At 39.0% G+C, this 17113-nt stretch overlaps 2 protein-coding genes across 5 annotated transcripts in view; one reads left to right on the top strand and one right to left on the bottom strand.

Moving 5' to 3' along the window:
* The window catches only part of LOC146481233 (acyl-CoA dehydrogenase family member 11-like), a 47191-nt gene extending 38853 nt beyond the window's left edge, over window positions 1-8338 (top strand). The window contains exons 14-20 of the mRNA XM_085108908.1: window positions 690-788; window positions 1793-1859; window positions 3119-3204; window positions 4335-4403; window positions 5086-5240; window positions 5760-5876; window positions 6694-8338. Of these exons, the coding sequence (XP_084965034.1) occupies window positions 690-788; window positions 1793-1859; window positions 3119-3204; window positions 4335-4403; window positions 5086-5240; window positions 5760-5876; window positions 6694-6909 (809 nt within the window). The 3' untranslated portion in view covers window positions 6910-8338. The remainder of the gene's footprint in view (window positions 1-689; window positions 789-1792; window positions 1860-3118; window positions 3205-4334; window positions 4404-5085; window positions 5241-5759; window positions 5877-6693) is intronic.
* Window positions 8339-9790: 1452 nt separating this feature from the next.
* Window positions 9791-17113, bottom strand: part of LOC146481232 (thioredoxin domain-containing protein 3 homolog) — a 40653-nt gene continuing 33330 nt past the window's right edge. For all 4 annotated transcript variants that reach the window (XM_085108893.1, XM_085108895.1, XM_085108892.1 and 1 more), the window contains 2 exons: window positions 15785-15929; window positions 9791-10665 (listed from right to left, as the gene is read on the bottom strand). In XM_085108893.1, coding sequence (XP_084965019.1) covers window positions 10046-10665; window positions 15785-15929 — 765 coding nt within the window. In that variant the 3' untranslated portion in view covers window positions 9791-10045. The remainder of the gene's footprint in view (window positions 10666-15784; window positions 15930-17113) is intronic.

Genomic DNA, 17113 nt, shown 5'->3' with positions numbered 1-17113 from the left:
TGCACTTGTTTCGTTAATGCAGCAACATTCTCATTCTGCTTAAAAATAATTTGTAATAATTCAGATTTTGATAATTTTTCCAATGAATCCATATATATATGATTAGATTTTTTTTCTGGAATTTTCTCCATATTATATATAAGCGGTTTCTCTTTAAGCCTTTTTGGATTTGACCTCGGGAAATTATTTGCTTTAAAATGCAATACTTTTGCTATTTGCAGGTTTGCGGTGTCCATGTTTTCGCTTGTAAATAAGTCTAAAATGCAATACTTTTGCTATTTACAAGTCTTTGGCGATCATGTTTTTGCTTATAAATAAGTCTAAATTTCAGCGCAATTTCTTAGCACAATTTTGGAAAATGCGCCTATACCATCATATCCTATACTACTTTCTAGGCACTTTAAGTTGTGTTCATAACTGCCATCGTCCTATGTCCATCTTTTGTCCGCAGTTCACAGATATGAATTTTCCAAAAAATAGTTAAGGCACACTTAGATTCATTGTACCCCATATTTTGACTGTTTCGGTTTAATCTATTATTTGTGGAGTGTTGAAACAACCAGTAGGGCTTAGTCTGGCTCAAGTAATTCATAAGCACTTCATACTTCAAATGCATTTCATAAAGTGAATCTTGGCCTTGTTTTATATTAAGCATTTGATTGTTGAAATATCTTGGTTATATCTTGCAGAACCTGATGTAGCGTCCTCTGATGCGACAAACATGGAGTGTGAGATCAACAGAGAGGGAAATGAAGTTGTTATCAATGGCAGGAAGTGGTGGAGTAGTGGTAATCAACTTCTCTATGTTTGTTTGCATAACAATAGCGACAGTGAAGCATCAACCGAATCTAATGCTCTTGATCAGCGCTAATTAAACAAAACTTTAAAGTTTTAAACAGTGGAATGCCTTTAACTCGTTTTCAATGTCAACTGCAAGACTCCAGAGTTTGGTGAGTGACGTGTTTTTTTGACTGGCATCAGCAAACTTTGACGGGAAGGGTGTCATAAATCGAAACAGAGCAGAGCTGGTCTGGGCGTTACATGTCTGATGGTACCGAACCTGATTCTCAGACGGTGATGAGAGGGTGGAATTAGCAAGCAATCACGGACCGTCTGAGAATCAGGCTAGTACTGTAGGCAACAAACACCTAGATGACTGACGTGCATGGGAAAATAAAACATTCCTCACTCAAGCTAAAACAACCCTGGCATTGTTTCACTGTGGACTGAAAGGTTTTTTCCAGCAACGCCTGAATCCCCACACCATATATTGGAAATATCTCAAGGCATCAACTGAATTACAAAACTAAAACAATTCGAGAAAGGTGTAACATTGCATAACATTACATAGGGTGATAAATCAATTAACATGAAAACAATAACAACTTGCAGCTGGGAGTTCAAAGGTCTTTTATGTAATAATTTACGTTTTGCAACAATGTGATCATGTGTAGTCTTGAGGGTCACAAACTTATTTACTTGTAAGCTTTACTGCTATTTTGAGTTTTCCTTATTGTCACTGTTATTATCATTGCAAATGAAATTTTCATGCCATGTGGCAGATGACATGGGTAGATTAAACCAATTATGGCACCAGGTGTAGATGAATACTGGTCGAATTCCTGATCAGTAGGTTTGTTTTGTTCAATAATCATGTTCTAAATCTACTTTTCATGAAGCAAACCAAAGAAGAATTCAGTCAAAAGTTGTACACACATTATCAACACAAATGGGTTAAAATACAAGTTAACCTTAGTGACGCTAATTTGCAGCTAAATGTTGATTCTATTAGGTGCAGGAGACCCTCGTTGTAAGCTGGCCATTGTGATGGGATGTAGCAAAGGAGACAACTTGCCAAAGTAAGAATGTCAGCCCCTTTTCCGATACATTTTTATGTCAGGTCTTTGGAAATTTTTCAGATACTGTAGTTTTGTATTGCAATTGAACAGGAGACAGCAGGTTACTTTTAACTCATATTATTTGTAGGCTTTTTTCCCACGCACTTCAAATGTTCAGTGCAACCTTCCGGTTTTTGGAATGGTATTCCTAAAAAAAAGGGCGAGTCAGACATTGTAAAACTAGCAAGTGAGCGATTTATGGACCCTAATCGTGTTCAGCAATCTTATTATTATTACTGGAAACCATAACTGCACTGTACATGGTCACATATTTCATTGTTAGCAAACACCAACTAAATCGTTCATCACCCATTCAAAAGAAAAAGTTGCCAGGCTTGAGGCAATCATGGATACTTCTTTCAGATGTCAACGTATTTATTTATTTGTTAATTGACATTGTTCTTGCTGGAATGTATGTCTCAGCAGATTGTAAATTAGCCAAGCAAAGATATTTTCCCACCCAACTATTAGAGATAAGCTGAAAGAGTCTTCTGTGTAGTTTTGAAGTACAGTGTTTCTGGTGTATTTTGCTGTACACTTGTATACATGGTTCTTTTGTTGCGTTTTTTTTTTTTGTGATAAATCATATTGATGCAGGACCTCAGTACGAGTCCACTCATATCTGCAATGTTTACAGAATGACCCTGCTAAGATACATCTTTTGAAATCATGATTTTCAAAACATGCATAGCCTGTCAAGAAGAAGCTGTCTATCCTCTTTTGGAGTGCATTAAAACTACCAAGGGTGATAAAGGATAATAAAATTGGCCTTTCACATTTCACACGAAAGGGTCAGTTTTGATACACACTTGCGTTCCCTGATAGATTATTTGCATCCAAGCACTGCCTTGTTATATGAGGCCCTCGGTAGACCCACCACCTTCTCAGCCATCGTTGTTACGTTTTTTGTACGATAATAAAAGACAAAGGAAAATAATGGTTCACAGTGGATCAAACAGTAATTGCGTTCGACATAGAAAAAACACTCTCCTAATACAGATTAGAGTCGAGATTGTATGGGACAATGAATGGAGCTTGGGACGCGTTTCTGGCATCCCCCGCAGATTTTGCAGGGGCGGATGACATCATCACAAACTTGGCAAAGGAGAGAGACAGAGCCTAGTGACATCGAACACACTCCCTAATCTTTGATTATTCCTAGTATTAATTACACCCCAACAGTATCCCTGTTTGACGCAATTTTAATTCCATCATTTCAGACATAGGCGTCATACTATGGTGCTAGTTCCCATGGATACTCCAGGCATCACTAAAGTCAGGCCACTTACTGTCTTTGGCTACACTGGTGAGTCCTTCAGTCTTTTTGTTAGCATAGCACACTATTGTCTATTGTACCTCCCGTAAGCAATGACACAAACTGTCAAGCCTAGACGGTCGATTACAAGAGGTCAGACCACAGGGAGTCCCATTTTTGAGTCATGGGCCTGTGGCAGTTGCATAGTCATATAGATAAGGGTCTAGTTTGTAAAGAAACTGTGGTGCTGCGTTGGAGATTCGAGAGCTCACATTTCAATCACTACTGCTTCGTCAGAGCGAATCAAGGAATTGTGGATTGTATGTGGAGCTACGCTATTGGTGGGAACATGGTAACGTGGAAACCAAGAAAACATTAGTCGAATGAAAAGCGTTCATTGATTCCTTGGGGATTAAAGGAAACCTCCACTCTTGAAATAAATTAACGGTAAATTGTTGAAAATACAATCTAATTTCAAATTTCGTTGGAAAACAAGGAAATAATATTTCGGATAGAGCAGGATTTGATTGTTCGTTTGGTTTGGCTTGTTTTTCCCTGGGACCATGGGTTGTGGTTAGTAAGGTACCCTGTGAGCTGGCAGTCGTGTTAGGGTTTGCTTGAGTTCCTTGTGTGACCTCCCAAGCAGCGAAAATACATATTGTGTATCTGAGAGCAAAGGGAAGGGCACAAGGGAGACTGCCTGCAGAGAAGTCCCCTAACGAAACGGTGTTGTGATTGGCTTAATTTGGCAGACTGTTTATTATCAGGTTTAATTGGGAATTATTCATATTTACGACTCGTGTGACACTCGCTTGACACACTCGTGCAAATCCAAGCAATCCGTCCAACTCGTAGGCTGTCAGCAGGGTATGAGTTGAGATCAACTGAACTTTTGAAGCCAGTTGTAACACCATGTTTCTATAAAATAAAGCGGGCCCCTCAATTTTGCTCCGGCCCTTCAGTAACTAAACTAAAACAAAAGAATTAGAAACAGTGGATGAGCCCAGAGAGATTGATTTTACTCCGCACTTACTGTCAAGGATAAAAAAATTGTTAAATGCAAAATTTTGAAATACTCATGTGGGCGCTTTTTCAAAGAAACAGGCACGTTTGTAATTAAACTGATTACAATTTTTCATCCTGCGAACATTTCTTTTTTTTTTTCTTTTTTTGGTATTTAGATGCTCCGCATGGCCACTTTGAGATTACATTTGAAAATGTCCGTGTGCCTTCCTCAAATGTTATATTGGGTATGTATAACAAAGATAGGACCTATTACAATAAACTGCTTTTAAAACACCCTTAACTAGTCACGGACAGGGAACCTCGAGTAAGCTAATTGTAGATACTTGCTGACCTGGAGCTAATTGTTGGCTTCACACTACACTGAGCTAAGTATCTCAAGTAACCACTTGACTCAAGTGTACTTGAAAATCTCTTGAAAAACCTTACAAAACTGGGGACAAATTGTATTACTTGAACCATGAGCTGTCAATCATATTTGCCGGCAAAATCAGCCATGCGTTCAACCACCACAATCACGAGGCCATTGCAGCGAAAAAAGAGTTGTGTGTGTTTCTATTTATTTTTTCTTGAATTTGATCTAATAGAGTATCAACGTTGCAACAAATCTCTCAATACCTCGCAGTGACAAGAAGAAAACGTCAAAATCTTGTTCGACTTACGTAAACTGTGATAGATACTGACAGTAACAAATCTAAAAATTTCTCCAGTGCATGTCGGGGGTTCTTCAGACTAGAAATCCATATTACATAGATTACACGGTCAGCGACTTATTCACTAAGCAGTCTTCGCTGGGCAAGAGTGAAGTGCAGCCAGGTATTATGAATGAAAACTAACCAGTCAATTTAAGTTCATTCCCATTTCAAGGCCTTTCTCTTGGTATGCTTCTGTTCTGTGCTCTTATCATAGGGGAAGGGCGAGGATTTGAAATAGCTCAAGGTCGTTTGGGGCCTGGGCGGATTCACCATTGTATGCGTTCAATTGGAGCTGCAGAGCGAGCCCTTGAACTTATGGTTCAGCGTTCTTTGGAGAGAGTGGCTTTTGGAAAACGTTTGGCAGAAAAGGTAAATATGCTGTTTGTTCCTTCATTCTGTTTTTGTGTGTTTGTTGGAGATCTCAGGGTCTCTATGCTGATCATGCGTAGCTGATATCTGTCCCCTGGTAAAACAGACATTCTGCTAATCCACTAAAGATTTCGGGTTGGTACCCCTTTGGATTGTGTTCAGATTTGAATTGAGGAGAACTGTGATGATCTCGCAATTATTTGTTCTTTCTCCCGCAATTCATCTCTTCCTCTATTGCTATATTACCAACTAAGAAAATGGCCATCTCACGTTTGGTTTGATAACTCAGTCGGTAGAGGTCGTGGCTTCGAATTCCATTAATCTTTAATTTGTCAGGCTTAATTTTCGCAACTGCATACTTGCATACGTAGTTTTGATGGTTTCCATTTTCGAGGCGTTTTTAACCGTTTTTCGGAAATACAAAATTGCCAAAGTGCTTATAGCCGTAGAAAACTATCTGCAGTGAGCAGCTTTCTTTTGTAAGTCAATTCATGTTTTGTTGTTATCAATGTTTTTTAGGGTATGGCACAGGAGCAGATTGCTCTCTCAAGGATTGAAATTGAGCAGGCTAGGTTGCTAGTGCTTAAAGCTGCTCACACCATAGATTGCCTTGGAAACAAAGCTGCGCGGAAAGAGGTGGGTTACCAGGAAAAGACATCCCACAGGTTTTTACTTTTCACTCAGACGATGAAATCAATAATAGAGTACAATCAGTAGCAATCAATATGTGAGATAACAGTTTATCTGCACTTTGTGTGACCATAAGGTTCAAAGCTGCATGATCTTAAATTCTTAATCATCGATTGACCAATATTGTTGACTCACACTTTATTACCTAAATTTCCACGCCTTTTTTCTTTGGCTTCTTAGTTCTATCGGGTTAGAAGGACGGTGATCTGATCCGGAGTTAGCGAAATGGCAAAACTGAAAGGACTGACCGACCGATCGGCTGACCGACCAACCCAACGGACTGACCAACTGACGGACTGATTGACAGACTGACCGACCGACTGACTGACTGACTGACCGTCTGACTGACGGACTGACGGACTGACTGACTGACTGACCGACTGACTGACTGACTGACGGACTGACTGACTGACCGTCTGACTGACGGACTGACGTGCTGATTGTTTGCTTTTCTGATCATGGATGACCAGGCTTCCCAATGGATAAAAGCGTTATTTGGAACTTATTATAAATTTTTGTTGTGACAGTCCTTTTTGTTTCCTTCCTTCCATCCTTTTTTTTTTTTTTGTCACGGTACTGTTTACCAGAATACAATGAAACCCCGTAAATAAGAGCATCAACCGGCAAAGTTATGGGCGTTTTAGCTCGTTCTTAATGTTTTTGGCGAGAAAGACACTTCATAACAAACAGTGAATGGAAAAAAATTATTTGCGCAATGATTTTATGGTTGTTTCAATATCAATAAATTAATACTCTCTTGCAGATTGCTATGGCAAAGATCGCGGTACCTCGCATGACCTGCAACGTAATTGACCGAGCAATCCAGGTGCATGGTGGGAAGGGAGTGTGCCAGGACACTCCGCTGGCTCATTTCTATGTCGGAGCCCGGAGCCTGCGTATTGCTGATGGCCCGGATGAAGTGCACCTAGAGGCGGTGGCAAAACTGGAACTGAAGAAAGGGCTGAAAGCCAAAATATAAGTTTTTCAAACAGATTACCCAGAGTCATAGTTTTCATCTCCGCGTTAGGTGCTGGAAAGAATGAGTCATAGTCATTAATGTATGATCATCTTATAGTAATTTCAGTACAAAATACATTTTAGGTATCATTTTATAAAACGAGAAACATACGGAAACAGATACTCGACGTCCTACTTCATCCTGTTCATCCTTCCTTTATTATTGTGATTAATTATTCTACAATGGACATCGTAAAACGCGTGTTTAGAGGAGTGCAGACACACGAGTGGCGTCATGAGCAAGTTCTCGTAGTCAGCCCTCGTAAAACTTTACACAAATCAAGGTGACATTGTTGGCCAATCACAAGCCTTGTTATCCTTACATTGGCCAATAGGCGTGCTCACTCTGTTATAGATCATAAATGACGTAATAAAAACCAAATGCCCCCTTTTTAACTTTGTGTGGAATAATCGATATCAAGAATTGTATCAAACAGATCCATTTGGCCGTGTGTGTATACTCTGATAATGCACAGTGGACGTCAAAACGTGGTAAGAACATCAGTCACGCTACTCGCCTCGCGTACTTCTTTGTTCTTACCACATTTTGACGTCATCTGTGCGTTATCACAGGACGCTCGTACGACCAAATGGAATCTGTTAATGGTTAGCACGCAAAACAACAAGAGATATTTTAAAGTTTGCTTGCCTCTGTCGCTTACCCTCATCCTTTGTTTGGGTGGAAAACACCGTTACCTTCTTTCAGCTACTTTTCGCCGCCTTGCTACCAGAATCTCCCTTATTTTCACGATTTTCTTACCCTTCACTGAATTTATGAGAGCTCCCAGATCTAGCTGCAGTATATCTTTCGCTGACCAATGGGCCCTTTGCAGCTAACAGTCACATGGTACAAAATTCACCATGCTGGAGAGCAAGCTACACACTGGGACATCTGAAATGTTTCCTGAAGTATCATGGAAATCGGTATACTGGCCACTACAGAGACCTGGCTTCACTGATGATGCTGACTTCTGGTTATTCTTTCAATGTTGTTCCTAGCAAGTCTATCGGTGGAAGTGTGGGTGTGGCACAAAAATGGCTTTGAAATAAAGAGATTTACATTATCTAAAAGACAATTCAATTCTTCTGAGTTCGTGGATATACAAATCAAGACAACTCCTTGAAATAAATATCTGCAAGTTTACCAGTTTGATTTTGGGAGAACGTGAAATGTTCTCAATGGCTACACTCCAGCCGCTTGCTGGAGGTGTTCTCAGTAGCCCCGAGTTCAACTCTACTGGGAAGCCGTCTCTTCCTGGCGAATTTCCCTTGGTGTACTCTTTTAAGGTACTAAAGCACCCTACGTTCGTTAGCGTTTTCTGTACTTCGTTTTGTTCAGTATCACTTAAGCAAGGAACGTTTGGATCATTAAAGAATGTTTTGTCGTGCGAGTTATTGGTTGGCATGGTGGTGTAGCTATTTTATAGAGCACTTTTAGCATTTGGCAATTGCATCAAGCTGCGTTTTTGCTTGGTCATTTGAGTTTGGAGATGAAAGATTTGGAATTTTCTCTCGTTCTGAATTCCGGAAATACTAGGTATTATTCCATGCATGTTCGTGTCGTCTAGCTCTACTTCCGACTGTAGAGCGCATGGTTCTGATCTGAGACAATAGACTTTGTTTCTGTGATATGTTCCTTCGGGTTGTTGGTCGCTAAGCAATCATTTTGACCCGAAAGATCTTCTTTGATATTTCTGCGCTCTCTCCTTTTCCTTCATACGATTGAAGCCTTTCATTACCATTTTTAAGTTCCAGACGAACCTCTTATCCGAGAATGTACTTTTCATACCCTATCTAGACCGGCGTGGGCGGATTCTGCCAGCAGCGACTTTGAACCTGAATAAGTTTTTGAAGTTCTGCGCAAACGCCATGAAACCCCAGGACTTTTTCGGAAAATTATTGGACAAAGATTTGGTGTGGTCGGTTAGTTTTCATTGACTTTTATGTTACCACGGCAACTTATATTTGATAGACACGGGTTTTTTTAGAAAATGGAAAGTCCCTTTTTAAAATGAAGAAAAATTACTTTTCTAACGGTAGCTTATGTGTTTAGCTTATAATAGTGTTCCTTTATTGAGTTTGATTACTTTTCGCTTGATTTTGACACTTTCCCGACGTTTGGGGGAAATTCAGAAATCCAAGATGGCCGCCATTTGGTAATAATGACGTAATCGCCACGTCTTATGACGTTGTAGCTTTCCGTTACGGACCGCAAAGGTAATATCTTTGGACGTACTATCTACCCTCCAAGCCTCATTGTCATACCTTCTATAGTTGCGAACTTACGGTGGGAGGGGGGAGGGGGATTCGCCCGACCCGAAAAGCCAAAGTAAAAGCCCAGTCTAGATAGGGGTAAACTTGGGAATCTTGTCACCAGTTGTTCAGTTAAGCCAGTCCTATCTGGAAGAAGTCAAGACTGAATTACCCGGGTTTTGAGAGAATTATGTCAAAATAGCGCTTTTGAATATAAGAGGTTCAAGTTCATCCAACAGTCCAATTTTCATTGGACCTTCAGTGCGTTATCGTGCCATGTAAATTCGTGTTGATAACAACGGTAGACAAAGCACTGTACTCCGAGCAACTATTCCCGAACCTACAAAAATGTTCTCAAATATCACTCGGATTATAAAATGATTGTAGCAGGTGACTTTAATTGTGCATTGACCCCTTGCAATAAAATTGATGGATCTGGTGTGAATATGAAAAATGACATAATTAGTGAAATTGGGAATTTATGCACTTGCTACACGGTGTTTGGAGGCCCCACCACCTTTACTAACAATTTACATGGCCCTTTACCACTCACGACGGCGTCGGATTAACTACATCCAGTTACACTTAGACTCGGGCATTTAAATAACTTTATTCAGAATTTATATACAACACCCTTCACTAAGTTTGTGTTCAAGTTAATATATCTACATGTTAGGACTAGAAAGCCTAATATTGGTTGTTTCAATGCAGAACATTTTGTCTCTAATAAAACAATAAAATAACGAGAATTTCTTCTAATGTTCACAGAAATATGAGACGTTGGCATTTCTCTTTTACACATGAGCAGTGTTGAGGAACAGAGTTCATCTACTACTCTTCTATTTTCATTTAGTTTCAGCCTGATCAGCATTCCCAGCTTCAGGCTGTGCAGGATCTTCGGCAGACTCTTGTGATTTTACACCTTCCTCCTCAGGTTTGTTTTCATCGTTTGCACTCTCATTGGCCTCTTCTGATTTCTGACCTTCGTCCTGTTTGCTTTCATCAGCTGCACTCTCTTTAACCTCTTCAGATTCTTTCTCCGCCTCATCGTTTGCATTCTCACCGACCTCTCCTGATTTCTCACCTTCAGCAGGTTTGCTTTCCTCATCTCCTCCCTCTTTTACCTCTCCTGACTTTACATTCTCCTCAGGTTTACTTTCATCATTTCCACTCTCATTAACCGCTTCTGATTTCACACCTTCATCTGGTTTGCTCTCATTGTTTGCGCTTTCCCCAGCCTCTTCTGATTTCTGCCCTTCATCTGGTTTGCTTTCCTCACTTGCACTCTCTTTAACTCCTTCAGACGCTTCAGCATTCTCCTCATTCTCCTGAACACGTTCAGGTTCTCCCTGACTTTCTTCACCCTGCTGGACTGCCTGGGGTTCTGCTCCATCTTTCTCTGCTGGCTTATCATCTGCCTCCTGTACAGGTTCTTCAGACTGTTGGTCACTGCTAGCCCTATCATCTGCAAAAGTTAATGTTTAGAAATAGTAAACAACAATAACTCCTATTAACACATTTCCACAGAGAATTGCCCATAATATCGAACAAGATGGAGACATTCTTTCAAATGAGGACCAGGGCAACATCAGTTAACAGTTCAGAAATTGCCTGACATTAATGTGGCCGAGATACAAAGGTTTCTCCCAAGATTATCTGATATACAATCTTCTGGATGTTGTCAATGTTATAGTGCTAATATGGATGTAATCATCAACTGGAAAAGTGGAACTAAATTGGCCAAACCCCCAATTATGGCCGGAATCAGGGTTTTGTGGGTGATTCCAACGGTGTAAAGACACACATCTACACAAGCAAAACATATTCAAGACTGCTCTTTCAGCATCCAATCTTGATATCTACAAACAACTGATATTTATATATCTAATAGTTTTAAATTTTAAGGTGAATTCGTTCGTTTTAAGTAAAATTTTATTTTTATTTTTGACAGCATTCATTTGTTTATTGGTTAAATCGTATTTATGAACAAAATTACACTTTTCAATGTACTTTTACATGTGTCGATTTTAAGTCAAGAAACTGTGTTTAAATTTATGAGTTGAGACGCAAAGCTTCAAACCTTGTATTGAAGTTGTAACAAGGTTACTCAATGGGGGCTGGGAGGGGGGTGGTTCAAGAATTACTCCCACTTGTGCCAAAATAATCACAAACTGTGCTGTTCAAACAACTAAAAGGCTTCTATATTTCAACCAGATGACCATGATCTGTCATACACAGAGGTATGTCGGTACCTACCTCTTCAAAATACTGGAATGCGCTTACCACTGACATTCACTGCAGATGAGTGACTCGAGACTTTTGGAAAAGTAGTTTTGTGCCAATAAAATTTGAAATATAGAACAACTGCAGGGCAACTCTATCTAATGTATCGCAAATTTTGCAGTGGCTTCCATTTTCAAACTAATCATACGATGGTCAAAGAAGTGTAGACAGACAAAGCAGGGGCAAAAACTACAGCGCAAGATCTATTTTAACCCTTTCGATGCAATTAGTTTTCAACAATCGAAGTAACGCGTTTTTAAAATTGTTTCTCTGTTGCTTTCCACTTATGGAACAGGAAGTTTAGTTTAGAAGGCAGCTGCCATATTATCGAGCCTTTATCGAGATTAATTCTTGTGTTGTTGCGGCTTGCAACATGAAAACAACCTAACATTTATTTTTTGCAAAGGTGTCATGTTATATGTTGTTATAATTTACGTTGCTGCCTGATATCAGCTGCACATTAATACTACCAACACATGTAACCTGTTATCCAACACATTTTCATGTTGCAAGTTAGAAATTAGAAACTGATCTCTGCGTAAATCAACTGCTTCATCAAATATCTTGCAACAGAGGGAGGAGTTTCTATCGTGTGTTTGAAAGGCATATTTGGGGAACTACAATATGACGTCATTCAAAATGGCGACGGAAAAGGATGCAAAAAAAAAAAAGATGCTGAATAAAAAAGGTCTGCTGATATGTAGGGGACGCGCACATGACAACACAAGCACACCAACAGATTAGTATGCGTATCCTTCGTCGAACTCAATAAGTACCCAACTAGCTTCGTTCAGAATTTGTGTTAAAATATAATAGCTCTACACAGGGACTCCGTAGACGCATTAGTAGTTACGCGCCAGGATTCAACTCGATGAGAGTTCAAGTGCATTTAAGACTGTGAAACATGTAGATGGCAGCAGTTCATTGATAACACACTGGTTCCTTAATATCATCTAAGGTCTGACATGGTTTGCAAGCTTATAGAAATACATTGTCGTTTATGGCTCAAAGTTGGTAGTTTATGTTTTTTTTAAATTTAGTACTCTGTTTAATTCGTTCTTAAGTTTCTTGTTTCATATCTGTTTTTGCTTTTTTAATGCCAAAGGTGATTAAACAAAGTGTCATTATTTCACAAGCAAGTTACTCGAGGGCAGAGGCTACCAATGTGATGTGAACTGTTAGAAAGATTTAGGATTGCGTTTACAGACACAGCAAACGTTAGATTCGTGTTATCGTTTCTTAAATAGAAGTAGTGAGTAGACAAACATAGTGCAAAATAAATCTGACCTTTGATGCTAACGCGAAACTACCTTACTTAGAAACGGAAAACCGCGACCCGAAATGTAGGAAAATCGTGGTCATGTGGTCATTTTTGCCGTTTGTCGTAAATCTCTCACGCATCTCTTGTCAAACCAGTCATGAGACCTGTGGTTTTTTAGCTCTGAAATTGCATGGGACCATACATACTCTAACGAACAAATGTGCAGAAAAACAAGTGTGCATAAAAAGAAAGATGGTAGTATGTTAAACGGACTGGGATACGCAATTCACCGTCTTCGGTTTACCACAAAACAGTGTCCAGGCTAGCTTGCCGTGAGTCTCCCTTTGCAGCAGCTCAGTGATCATCTGGCTGGTGTTCCAAAGGGCATGGGGTGTACCGCCCATCTTTGTTGCACACTAAATACAGTTTACTGTGTTAAAAAATACATATTAGTAGTGTTAAGTGGTACTCAATGTTGGTTTAAAATGTCTTTAATAATTATCTTTATCAATGGCATTGTCATTAATATCAAGGAAACTTGATTGATTAACGTTAGGTATGCCACAATCAAATTAACGTTAACTAAAACGAAGATAAAATAAAAAGGAATAAAATGGACTAAACAACTACCACACAAGTTTCAATACGCAGGCAGGCTTTTAGTTCAAAAACAGTGGATTGCTTCAGTGTTAAAGAAAAATTAAGTTTAAACTCTGGAACATTTAATATTGCACTACTGTTATTCTTTAATAGTCAGTTCCAATAGACCATTTCCAGCTTGCTTTGAACTTTATTATGAAAGCGAGACTTCCTCCACAGTTTTTAGCATGAAAATTATTTTTCATTCATATGCAAACAAAAGTAATTACACGGAATGCCCGCAGGGCATGACGTGTCTAGGTTTCGGTTGGGTATCTTTTTTTTCTTCGTCGTAGTCACAAATCGCCACATTAATTTATGCATTAAATTATGTCCTCCCCTGGTAGGGATGTATTGTTCTGATTGTCTTCAACAAAAGCGGCCCAATCAAAATCTGTTATTCGGGCACATATCTCGAGAGAGGGGACTCACTCATCCCTTCCTGTGTGACGTCAAATCATTATTTGATTTATTCAATAAACCTTGATTAAATTCTACCCTCTCCCAGAAGGGATTTATTGTTCTGATTGTCTTGAACAAAAACAGCCCAATCAAAATCTATTATCGGCGCGTATATCACGAGGGAGGGGACCCACTTATCTCTACCTGTGTGACGTCAAAGCAAGTCATCATTTCGAAAAGTTGTTTTTGTTCAATGGCGGCCACATGTATGAATTTAAGACTTTGATCTGCCGTTTTCAGAGAGAAAATAAACCTTTTTCAAGCAGTAAATCGAAATAATAGCTTCTAGGTAGTACTCGACAGTTGAAACGGTGGAAATTGGGAGAGTTCGCAGCAAAGAAACTCCGCTTTAAAAAACAGATCGAATGATCCACGCGAAGGATTAGAGCTAGAGGAGGCCAGACCAGTTCAGCGGGGTCATGACGCTATTGCATAGTTATTTCTGGTATGATTCCTATGATTCCTGAAGTATCACGCAATATATCTGAATAAAACCATTCAGACAATTATTTCAATTGCCAAGGGAGGATAGTTTTTAAATATCTGCGAAACATACAATGGGGAATAATTGGGGCTACATTAAGCATTCCGTGTAATGCCATTAGAGGGGCATCTTGTTTTCATATAAAAAGCTTTCCATTTAGCCAATGAGGTCCAAAACAAGTCGGAAACGGCCTATTGTACTTCACGTGATGTTAATTAGTATCCCGCCAGGACCAAGTGGTTTGAAGGTTGTTAATGTTACGTAGGTTTAATTCAAATCTATTTACTACTTATTCAAGGTCAAAAAACCAAGCCAAATGTATCTTACAGTGATCATTGAAACATCAAATTTCAGTATCTCAGCAGAAAGAGGTTAATAAATTAAATGCTATTCTGGTTACATTTTTAAAAAGGGTCGTTAAAAGAAATACTGCGAAAGGCAGGCGTGGTTCCAGAAAATATCCGCATCTTTGCAAATTAGAGTACGAATTCTGGAATATTGAGAGGGAAGGTGCGTTATGAGGTTCAGGAAGTTCTGGATGTGTCCTAGAACATATGTGTTGAAACTATTATTCCACATCAAAATTATGCTAACTTTATGAAATGGAACAATAACCGTAACTTATCCTAAACAAACAGAAGTTTAAAGTTATTTTCTATTTGTCCATCAAGCCATATAATATTTTCCCTGAACCTTCCCTTTGTACATTTGGCACTGGGCAAGGCAGAAGCATTCCGTATCACAATGTGAAAAATCCTTAGAGGAAGGAAAGTCCGAGGGGCACCGCCCATTGAGATGAGGATATGGGCATTTTGTGGAACCATGCAATTTAACTTCCTTAAATCAAAAGCACATACTTTACCCTGTGCACTGCAGGGCTACACAATGGCTAGCTATGATTTTATCACGTTATAAAATCAATTTAAAACACAATGAAATATTTATATGTGGCTAATAACAGCTTGTATTGTTTTAATTTAACTTATAATTTCAATATTTAGTAGTTTTCCGCTTTGTTGCATTGTTGCTTTACATTCTTGTTGTTCACTTGTGCATTCCCATTATATTTAATACGTCATTAATATTCACACTTTCCAAGTATAAGCATTCTTTTTAAGTTCATCGCATTGTTGTCTTTTTACTTTCCATAATGGTCTTGGAATAAGAACCGAAACATTACGTTTATATCTTTTATATGTTTTCTCTTCTTGCCTATACTTATATTTTAAGTCGGCAAGATGTTTTTCGGAGTTGTTTTCCTGTAGTACTAATAAGTAATGCCAGTGCAAAACAAAAACATTCAATTGAAATAAAGATAATATATAAAAATTATAACAGATGACTGTTAATCCTTACGTAGTTATTATTACAAAAAAATATTACTCGACACTTTCGCACAATTAGTTGTTACAGTCAGTATAATTATTGCATGCCTTTTTGCAGTCTAGCTTTTACCTGTTACCAATTTTCCATACAGCTCTAATCTTAATGCAATCTGTTCATTCCATGTTTTGGGCTTCAGTGTACAGTACCGTGCTCTGACAGGGTAAACGAGCCAGTGACTAACAGCTGTGTCGCCATCTGAGTTGCCTTCAAACACCTAAAAAGTAAAAACAAAGCCACATTTATTGAATCAATTGCCCTCCTCCTAAAATGATTATGACACCCTGTATACTACATCACCATGATCCACCATTAAATGACTGTCAATTGTACAATTTGTATCACTGTCTATGGTCCTGTTTTTCCTTCTCATGGCCTCTGTGTCCAATACAGATTCAGAGGAGGTTTCACTGTGTCAGTGCCTTAACTCTTGTCACTCTGTTTTGTAGTATCCTAAGCTTGGGGAAGCCCGGACCTTATAAGCCCCCAGCTTCAAACTCAGGCTCCCCATCACCAAACCCATTTTATATGTGTAGTGTGTAACATTTATGTGTCATGAAACAAATAATTTTTTTTTACTTTGTCTTCATGTGTCTTATGGGGGCCTCAATCGATGGAAGCGGTCGCTATCACAATCGATATGTCCGTCGATACTTGGTGGGTAGACAGCCGATATACCACTTGACTGATGACCGAGACTTGAACGATAACTTACCTAATAGCCTCCATGATATTGGTTGATGTATGGACCGAGAAACTCTCGTTGGGTTATCGGTTAACCATCGGCTGTATATCGGTCAAGTGTCGATCACAGTCGGGTAAAGGATACCTTGATCGACATGTCAAGCGACATATCAGATATAAGCGTCGTGCTGCCGCCACAAATTGCTTCGTTAAAAGTTGCCGCACGCTATGTTGCGTGATAACAACTTTAAAGAAATTTTAATTTGAAGACTAAAAATCGTTCTGTGTAAACATCACCTTTAGACGATGACGTGAATATGACTTAAGGTGATGTTAACACGAGACAACTTTTAACGACGATTTTTAACACAACATAGCATGCAGACAACTTTTAACACAACATTTTGTTGCGGCAATGCAACTACTTTTTTGTAACCTTTCGTCGTCTCACATATACTCTAACAGCGTAAAACCTTTTCGAGCCAAAAAATATTGCATTTTACAAGGACTAGATGCAAATTACCAAAGGAAAAAATTTATGTTGCTTGCTTTAGCTGTTACGTAAAGAACAATTTGACGTTTTCTTGGTTACGCTAGATTGGTATGACATTTAGAAAGAAAGACAGAGGAGGAAAGGAAAATTTTTCAACATTTAAGATGCGCTTATTTGGAGGAACTCATTGCCCTTTTTTCCAGGTAAGCACTGCCCTGGAATAA

The sequence above is a fragment of the Pavona decussata genome, unplaced genomic scaffold, assembly GCF_977016875.1.
Source record: "Pavona decussata unplaced genomic scaffold, jaPavDecu1.1 SCAFFOLD_51, whole genome shotgun sequence".
NCBI lineage: Eukaryota > Metazoa > Cnidaria > Anthozoa > Scleractinia > Agariciidae > Pavona > Pavona decussata.
This window is presented reverse-complemented; position numbering and strand designations above follow the sequence as displayed.